Source organism: Nematolebias whitei, chromosome 1 (genome assembly GCF_014905685.2).
Source record: "Nematolebias whitei isolate Nwh7 chromosome 1, NemWhi1, whole genome shotgun sequence".
Lineage (NCBI taxonomy): Eukaryota > Metazoa > Chordata > Actinopteri > Cyprinodontiformes > Rivulidae > Nematolebias > Nematolebias whitei.
This window is the reverse complement of record NC_056498.1, coordinates 35,376,935-35,387,187: the sequence shown is the minus strand read 5'-3', so window position 1 is coordinate 35,387,187 and position 10,253 is coordinate 35,376,935. Positions and strand designations below refer to the sequence as shown.

The 10,253-nt window shown below is 37.3% G+C and overlaps 1 protein-coding gene across 1 annotated transcript in view; it reads right to left on the bottom strand.

Moving 5' to 3' along the window:
* The window catches only part of plcb3 (phospholipase C, beta 3 (phosphatidylinositol-specific)), a gene marked incomplete in the record, with an annotated part of 95,978 nt that overhangs the window by 23,818 nt on the left and 61,907 nt on the right, over positions 1-10,253 (bottom strand). Inside the window, 8 exon segments of the mRNA XM_037676193.1 lie at positions 1,149-1,306; positions 1,649-1,795; positions 3,552-3,718; positions 3,882-3,982; positions 8,766-8,838; positions 9,108-9,161; positions 9,257-9,336; positions 9,587-9,721. Coding sequence (XP_037532121.1) covers positions 1,149-1,306; positions 1,649-1,795; positions 3,552-3,718; positions 3,882-3,982; positions 8,766-8,838; positions 9,108-9,161; positions 9,257-9,336; positions 9,587-9,721 — 915 coding nt within the window.

Genomic DNA, 10,253 nt, shown 5'->3' with positions numbered 1-10,253 from the left:
TCTAAAGCGAACACTATTAGCTTCAGAGCTAACTATTAGCTCTTGAGATAACACCATCTGTACTGTTTTCTAAGCTTTTTTATTGTTTTCTATTGTATGGGTGTACACATGTTTATGTTATGTTTTTAATTTTACTTTATTTGTGGGTGTACACAGGTCTTATGTCTTATGTAATGTTCTCATTTTTACTTCATTTTTACTTTATTTTTACTTTATTACTATTTGCACCTTATGTCGAAGCAAATTCCTAGTTGTGAACCTCGTTCATTGACATGGCAATAATAAACTGATTCTGATTCTGAACACCATACATATTAGCTGTGGCGCTAAAGCTACTAGCTGTGGCACTAATGCTACTAGCTCTGGAGCTAACGTGATATATATTAGCTCCTATAGTAGATTTATGGCCTCATTTTAATACTGAAGTAATTATTTATCAAATAAGAGCTATTGTTCCAACTCGGAGATCCTTAAAATCTAAAAGAACTGGGAGCACAACTTCGAAATTGTTGTAGATTTTATTTATCCTGCAAAGGGTCAGAATTATGCATACAGGCTCAGATATAAACATAAACCCTCACTAATATTTGATTAAATATCTTTTGGCAGGTTTCACCATGATCGTGAACATTTTGTATACAGGGGCGCTACCAAGGAGGATCCAAACGGGCAATAACCACCCCTAAACATTGGTCCCCCATCTCCCCGCCCCCCGACAGGCTTTTGTCTGGTATGCATTTTATATTTCCCCTTGTCATTTGGAATTATTATAAAACCTCAAACATGAAAAACAACATCGTTTGAGCGTTTACACATGGTCCACAAATGGAAGCTCAATGTTAGCCTGCGTAGTTAAACCAGTTGCGTATTTGAGATCAAACCCAAATGTGTCCAAGCTTCATTCATCTAACTGCTGATTCAAGGTAAAGTTGAAGAACTTGGAGGTGGATCTTCATTTTTCCATTCACTTTTTGCAACGCACAAGTACAACAGCATGATTCTACCACCACCGTGCTTGACAGTTGGTGCAGTATTCTAAGGTTTCAAAGACTCCCCTTGATTATTTTAGATGTTTTTCTAGTCATTGTGTCCAAAGAGCTCTTTCTTTGTTTTGTCTGACCAGAAAGATTTTCCACTGCCCCTCTCACCTTGAAGGAGATCTCAGTGGTCATGGTGAAGCCATGGGTGATGTACGGCTCCTCCTCGTTTGTTCGGCCTTTCCAACAGTCCAGCTCCACGCAGCGACAGCCGGTCAGAAGAACCTGCCTGTACATCTCAACGGACGACGGACCCGCAAGCTGACCCACTAAAGACGGACAGAGACACAGACACACAACTGTAAAGTGAAATCTGAAGGAATCGACGCAAAGTTGGGCGCCAAAACGGAGCGTTACAGCAGGAGGAAGCGTCAGTTCAGTTTAAAACTGAAGCCTCCGCCTCTGTCGTGGCAAGACACGAAGAAATCTGTGCAGAAACTGATGTTTGTAAACCTCAAAAATCAAAGTTCTGTAAAAAAGTTTAGGTTTGTTACACAAAGACCACGATTATGTCCTGATACCTTAGAAGAAGACCAGAGCGGACTCGTTCACCTCGAGTGTAAATGAGCCGTTACAGTTAACATTTTAGATTCTCCCTGAGAGCCTCTTACTCGTGAGGTATGTGTTGTGAGAGGAGTTTATGAAGTAGTGGGACAGTGGCTGGTTCATGTCGTCGATGAGATCCAGCCTTTCTGGAGGTATGATGAAGTTCTCCTCTCCGATCAGATAGTTATTGAACGCCTGCATGCTGATCTGATCTGCAACAGAGAACAAGATGGGTAGCTGGTTGAAGTCAAGACAATAGAAACCACACATTATACGCCCATCACAAACTGTTATACAGCAAGATACAGCAATGGCTCAGACAGGCAAAGATCTTAATTGTCTGAATGTTTATGCGTCAGTTTTCAACTATTTCAAAAAATCATAAATCAAAACGTTCAGCTCTTTCAGGACAGTCCTGCTATGATTTTTATTATTGGTGCAACTTTAGCTTTTTGAGATATTTAGTCTTTTTTTACATTTTTCTCTCATAGAAAATGAATTGAGCTCATTTTACATTCTTCAAATCTTTAGATCTGTTTACAACCTTTTACTGCTCCTTTCAAATTTTGTTCTGGTTCAGCTGCTTTCAGCTTCCTTGTGCAAATTTAAACTTTTTTCAGCTACTTTCAGCTGTTTTGTACTCCTTTCAGATCCATTCTGCTAACTGCAACATTTTTGTACTACTTAAAACTTATTTCTGCTAATTTCAGCTTGTTATACTCCTTTCAGCTTATTTTTGCAAGTTTCAGCTTTTTCTGCTATTTCAGCTACTATTTAGCTGTTTTATGTTAATTTTAACTTTTTCAGCTAATTCCACATTTTTTGCATTCATTTAAACATTTTTCAGCCTATTTCAGCAAAATTGTGTTCTCTATTTCCTTCTGGTAATTGAAGCTTCTTTCTGTTTTTTTAGATACTTTCATCTGTTTTATTTTTGTTTGTTTTTGCAAATTTCAGCCGTTTTCAGATAATTTTCATCTTTTTGTTGCTCATTTCTGCTTCTTTCAGTTTAATTGGTCAAACGTGTTCTTTCTGCTTTCTATGTCAATTTAAGCTTGTTCTATCTTTTCAGCTACTTTACAGCATTTTTAGCTAATTTCAGCCGTTTTCAGATAAATTCAAGTTGTTCGTGGCAATTTTTGCCACTTTCAACCTGATTAACTTCTTTATGCTATTTTTAACTTATCGTCCTTTCAGCTTTTTTCTGCTAGTTTCAGCTTTTTCTGCAATTTCAGTGGCTATTTAGCCATTTTTATGTTAATTTTGTTTCATTTTTTCAGCTAATTCCACATTTTTTCAGCTTATTTCAGCTTATTCCATTTCATTCTGGTAGGTTAAGCTTATTTTCTTCCTTTTCAGATACTTTCAGGGGTTTTTTGGTGCTAATTTCAGCCTTTTCTTTTTTTTTTAGCAAATGTATTAATTTTTGTGCTCATTTCTGCCAATTTAAACATAATTTAGCGAATGTGTGTTCTTTTTGCTTTCTTTTAATTGAAGCTTGTTCTTCAATTTCAGCACGTTTTAAGCTAATTTCAGCTGTTTTTCAGCAAGTTCTTCAGAAATAAGCATTCACATTGCATTTTAGCAGGAAATGTAATTTCTCTAGTTTAACTTGATTTGAGAACTTGACCTTGGAGCTGAGGTGATGGAAAGTACACATGAAGCTCCGTCTAGTGATGATGAATATGTGTATTTAAATACTAAGCGGATCACAAGTTACGAGCGGAACAAGAGAAAGTCTACGTACAAACAGCAACTCTACCAAAGTACGTCCTATGACGGGCGTATAAAAAAATGATCCAGGCGAGGAAAAAAATGTTATTTAAACATCCAAATAACATTCAGGTTCTGCAGCTACTTTAAATTAACGTAGAAGCAAACAAACCAAAACAGCAGCACATGCGTGCAAATATTCCCAACTATCTTTTATTTTTAATCGATCTGAAGAAGCCTACAGCGGCTGCTTACCTCGGTCCAGCCGGCTGTGGTTGAGCTCGTATTTTTCCATGATCTGCCGAACCTGGTCCTTCTTCAGCGGAGGGTACAGCACCTCGTTCAGCCTGGGGTCTCGCTGCTTGTGGTTGAGGAACTCCATGAACTGGTCCAAAGTGATAAATGGCTTCCTCTTAGAGCCACTGGAGACAAAAGTTTAACAAGCGTTGAGTCAGAGCTCTTAAATTACAGCTACAGAGAAAAAAATAATAAATATAAAGATATAAAGACATAAATGAACGTTGTCATGAAAAGAAAACATGGAAATATATAAGAAAATGTAGAGTAGGTTTACGTATCACTCACCATTCTTCAAAGATCTTTTCTAACTCGGGCCGTGCAGTCAAGTTGTCGAGAAAATCCATAAAAGTTTTAACCGTTAAATTCTTTGCTTTTACTCCAATTAGCTGCAAACAGAAGAGGAAAAAGGATTGTGTTGCAAAATACAAGAAAAATGCAAATAAATAAATAAATACATCTTTACAGTTAGATTTGGCTAAAGACAGGAGAGGTGGTTTAGACACAAGTCTTGGACTGATTAAAAGCATACATTTAGACAAAAAACAGATCGATAGCTTTTGATCAATCTTATCGCGTCGTCAATGCTGCAAGCAAAAGTTCTCTCTGTACTGCTTTAAACATTTCATCTGTTCTAGTTTATAACCAGCAGGAGACACCAGAGTTCAGCAACTGAGGACAAACCCAGACAGTCTGCAGCATCTGACCTCTGTGTATAAGAAACATATCTCCCAACTCATTTTAAAAACAGATTACATCGACTCTATAAGACAAAAAACACCTGGGTTTTTTTTTTAGCAAAAATTTCTAAAGATATGCAAAAAATTATTCTTTCACTGGATTTTCAGGGTTAAACGACTCCGTGAATACATTTAGTTTTGTATTATAATAGTTATTTTTGATCAGTTGCACCACAGCAACTTCCCTGCCTACAACCGTACAATCTATGGTTATTTTCTCAGAGACAACTTGTTGAAAACTTTGCCTATTTGGTTAATTTGGCTTGAAGAGATGTATGGAGGTTAGAGTCAATATGCTGCTCCTATAGAACCACCACCACCAGGCAGGCGGCTCAGCTCACTTTATAAAAAATGGGGTAAAAATATCCTTATTCACCGTGGATCCAGGTAAAGCTTTCAATTAAAAACACCCGAGGTCCTTGTCCAGTCAGCTGTTGGATGGGCTTGTTGCAAATAATAACTGGAGAAATTACATTTCCTGTGAAAATGCGGTGTGAATGTTTGCTACAGTTTTGTTTTTGTTTTTTGCTGAAAGCTGCTGAAGAAGCTGAAATGAGGCTGGAAATGTGAATTTAATTTGACCAGCTGACATTTGCTGAAGTCAGGAAAATAAAAGCATAAAGCAGAACAGCAACAGCAGAAATGTATAGAAAAGTTGAAACAGGCAAAGAGAAGCTGGATGTATTTAAAATTGTTAGAAATTAGATAAACTGACAGGTGCAGAAAAAAAAACTTATATTAGCAAAAAAAAAGCTGAAAAGCTAAAAAACAAAAAAGAGCTGAAATGAGCAGGCTGAAAATAGCAACAACAAAAAAGTCTTCATTATCAGTAAAAAACAAAATGTAAAATTCTGAACAATAAACTTCAGAAAAAAGGCTAAAATGAGCAGAAAAATATTAAGGTCATTTAAATCCCACCTTAAAACACTTTTATTGCGTTAGTTTGTTCTTAGTTTTATTATACTTGTGATTTTTAATGTTTGCTCTTTCATTTATTTTATTGCTAGATTTCCCGTTTGTGAAGCACTTTGGTCAACATGGACGTTTTTATATGTGCTATATAAATAAAAATGACGGTGACATTAAAAAGTAGCTGAAAAAGCTGAATTTTGCAGAAAGAAGCTGAAGCAGAACAAAAGCTGAAATGCGCAGTAAAAGTTTTTAAACAGCCCAAAGGGTTTGAAGGATGCGAAGAGAGCTACATTAATTTTCAATGAGGAGAAAATGGTTGAAAATGCTAAAAATAAAAAAATAAATTGCACAAATACCAAAAGTCAGAGCAGGAATGTCTTGAGTGAGCTTAATGTTTTGATATGTGAGTTGTTGAAATGGCACAAAAATTGCAGAAGTGATCAAAATTGAGATTTAAATACATCTACCAGATTTTCAAATGTTTCTGATTTGGCAGTTTTGATAAAGTGGAAAAAATTAATAGATTTTAGATTTTAGTAGCCTTGATGCACCTCTGAACTGTGGGGTGCCTCAGGGGTGTGCACTTGGTCCTGTTCAATTTTCCTTGCATACGTTTCATCTGGGCCACAAAATTTCAGTCTGCTCTGACATTATGCTGGTGATGCACAGATTTACACGTTCTTAATGCCAGGTGCTTTCACACACGTTATTCTTCTACACAACAACTTGGCATGCAATGAATATTGGATGTCTTAAAATTTTCTTTAGCTAAATTGTGAGAATAACATACTATTGATTTTTTTCTCAAAATCAAGCTTGAATATTATAAAATGGAGTAATTACCAACAAATTCAGAGTGCCTTTACTTTAAATGTCCTTTCTTAGTCTGGAACGGTCTTCCTTCAGTAGTCCAGACAACAATACTTGTGCTGTGGGTCCACCTTTGCATTGGTTTACTGTTCTGCTTTTTTACCATCTCAAATGTTATTATAGTTTTCTGTAAATCACTTTTTAACAAAGCGTTCAAAAAGTTAAAGCTACTTAATGTAGAGTTATGAGGAAAAGGAAGTACACCTTTTAATTCTAAGGTTTATGTAAAAGGGATAATACAAAACCAAACAACAAATTCCCCCGTGTCATTTTTATCAAACAAAAATGAGACCAAAATAGAGTATAAAAAGGTACACCTCCTGATTTAATTGCTTGTAGAACCATCTTGAAGTAGGAGTTTTGTTTATACTTTAATGTCTCTCACATTGTTGTGGAAGAATTTGGCCCTCTATTTTACAAAGTTGCAGTTCATAGAAGTTTGCAAACATTTGTTTCTATACAGTTATCCCAAGGTTTTGCCACAACATTTCAGTAAGGTCTATACCTGGACTTTGACTGGACATTACAACACCTTGATTTTTTCTTCTTTTTTAAAAACCCATTCTGTTGTAGATTTGCTGCTGTGTGTTTGGGATCATTATCCTGTTGCAGGACCCAGTTTGAGCCTCTAGGGTAATTTGACTACAAGATGTCTGAGTGCTTTGGCTGCAAAATGAGCCCAAGTCATCACCCTTCCACCACCATGCTTAGCATAAGGTGTTTGGCAAAAACCAAACACAGCAAATTGGCACAAACATGATGTTGTGCATTGTGGTTAAACATCTCATTTTGTTTTTATCTGTTCAAAGGACATTGCTCCTTAAGTCATGTGGTCTGTTTGTGAGATTTTGTGTGCATGTCAAAGCTGTTGAGTCCTCTATAGCACATAGCACAAATGGGGTACCTCAAGGTTCTATACTTGGCCCTCTTCCGTTTTCCCTTTATTTACTCACTCTTGGATCTGTCCTCCAGAAACATGGTGTCACTTTCCATTTTTATGCTGATAACAGACAAATATATGTTCCACAAAAATAAAAAAAAGCAAAACTCATTGAACTAACTCCTGTAATGTATTGCAGAAGTCAGAGCAAGGATGTCGCTGAACCTTTTACATTTTAATGAGCAAAACACTGAGGTCTTGTTGTTTAAGCCCAGTGATGTCTCCAAGCCTATGGTGATTTGGGTCTTTTAACGCAACATATGACTCAGACGGCAACTAACCTGGGTGTGAGGCTGGACAATGTTTTTAAACTCGATGCACAGATTGAATCAGTGATCAAGTCCAGCTTTTATCACTTGCGGCAAGTGTCCAAGGTCAAATAATTTAGTTCACAACCTTATTTTGAGATGGTGAATGTGGAACAAGCTGCCTTTGCACATCAGGCAGGCTGACTCATTTCCTGTCTTTAAATCTTCTCTTTAAACACTTGTTTTTCTCCTTAGCCTTAAACTCAGCTTGAGATGTTGGTTTGTAATGTTTTTTAATCTATTTTTTATTGTATTTATTGCTCTATAGTTTGTTGTTTTTATAAGCTAATGGTTTATTATGTACTCTAACTGTTTTAATTGATTTAACTGTTTTTATGTTTGCTTTTATCAATGTACAGCAAATTGACCAACGGTGCTTTACAAATAAAGTTGTATTGTTCATATGCAACATCAATAAGATGCAAGAAGATTGATTCTACTGCAACAAAGATCAACGTTCCGGTATGTTGACTTATGTTGATATATTGTTCATATGCAACATAAGACAACATACCGGTAAGCTGATTCTTTTTAAAGAAGAGGCTTCTTCCTCACAAACCACTCAAGCAGGCCATACTTGGTAAGTCTTTTCCAATTATACTGTCAAGAACTTTTAACCTGCTAACTAAGATCTACAGAGTCGGAGATGGAACTCTTAGATTTGATACGTAAAACTCCAAAACTGAAAGAGGGTGGATTGATGTCTTTCTCTGACTGATCAGTACTTGTAAAATTCTGAAAAAGTGACAATTTTATGCATGACAAGATCATTTGAATTAAAAAACACCTAAAAGTGCATGTTTCTGGCTTCAGTCAATGTCAAAGCTTACAAATTATATCAACCGATGAAAACATTTTTGAAAATTTTAAAACTACTTCCAACAATTTTCAGTCAGGTCATCTGGACGGTTTCTTGTCCAGATGACCTGACTGAAAATTGTTGGATTGTATACCTGGATTATTGAGCATGGACTATTTGGTTTTGAATCAGTTTGACATGACTGTCGACGAGGAAGAGGGCCAGCAACAGAGGAGGGGGGCGTGCCAAAGACATCATCTTAGCACCAACATAACTGGTTTGTTCCACTTTGGAGTAAGCTGTTTGGGGGAAGAATCAGTTTTTGTTGTGCGTTTCCTTGACTGATGAAGCCTTCCGGATGGAAGGTGAGACGTTTCAGCAAAAAAAGAAACTGTCCAGATGACCTGACTGAAAATTGTTGGATTGTATACCTGGATTATTGAGCATGGACTTTTTTGGTTTAAAACTACTTTGATTCGGTTTTTCATTTGCAAGGATGTGCCCAGAACATAGTTATGTCCAGCACCCCTAAGAGCCAGAGACAAAGTTCCTCTTATTGCTCTGCATGAAGCAATACTTGCGTTGATTTCCTTCTAAGAATACCTTGTTGACGAGGAGCCCACACTGGTCCAGGGATTGTTCCACCCGTCTTTTATCAGAGAACAACTTGTGAAAACTGGAAAAACAAAAAGGAGTTTGCTCAGATCACTTTTACACGCTCAAGCTGTCGGCTTTAAACTCAAGTCTGCCTTTTAAATTTATGGCTTTCTGCGTAAAACCCAAACCAGAAGAGAAAAGCTTATGATAAATGCCGAAGAAAAGGTATGTCGACACTAAACAGACGGAACGAAAGTGGAAGAGCGACATGAAAGTGGAAAAGAAAGAAGAAGTGACTTTAAATGTCTGTGCAAAGATAAGAAGGTGGCGGTTGAGGCTTGTACTCACTGCTTCAATAAAATATTCCCCTCCTGATTTTCATAAAGCTTTAGCTTGATATACCTAAAACACAAAAGGTGTGAGGGGGGAGGGGAGTTCAATTTAAAATATCAGAAAATCTGCAATATTTTAAAAGGCAAGGCCCGCACAAGTCTTACACTTTGTATATGTAGTTCATACGGGATTCATTGCGGGAAATAATGTTTTTGGTAATTGAGAAGAGCTCTTCTGCCCAAATCTGAAACACACAAGTGGACAAAACAAGACTGACCGTTGGTTTGATGTCAAAACTACGAGTTACGACATAAAACACACACACACATGCAGGCAATAATGTTTCTATACAACTCGTAAACGCACGTACCTTTGTGTCAACATTGTAAAGTGAACAATCAGTTTACGACTAAAACTAAGCTAGACAGGAAGGTGGAAACAACACAGCCATGCCTATTCTGTGAACATTACAGGGTGCGGGTTTCCGTGGTTACCTTTGCCGTTTCCTCCTGCAGAGCAAGGAAGTTGAGGAACGAGACGTTGACCAGGTCGGAGCCGTACACGATGGTCAACAGCCGCCCCTCGGGAATCTCCTTGTTTAAGTCCAGCAAACCCCTCGTCTTCTGGTCCTAAAGAAAACAGAAAACCAAGAAGATGTTTGAACAAACCCCGAAACTGTTTGCGTCTCCTGGGATCACTGAATGTGATCCACACGGTGCGACTCCTTCCTCCATTTTAGCTCACCGACTTTCACTTATACATCAGTCTGCCTCCGTCAGAGAAAATATTCAGAGAAATCCACAAAGATTTGAAACTTTCTAGGGTTTCCAATCCTGGTCCCTGAGGAACACCACCCTGCATGTTTTAGCTGTTTCCCTGCTTCAACACACCTGATTCAGGGATTTAATTACTTCCTCAAATTCTGCTGAAGCCTGTTATTCACCAAATCATTCAAATCGGGTGTGTCATAGCAGGGAAATAACTAAAACGTATAGGATGGTGTTCCTCAGGGATCAGGGTTGGGAACCACTGCATTTAAAAATGGATGTATGGATGTATAGATAGATGTATGGATGTATAGATAGATGTATGGATGTATAGATAGATGTATGGGTGTATAGATAGATGTATAGATGTATAGATAGATGTATAGATGTATAG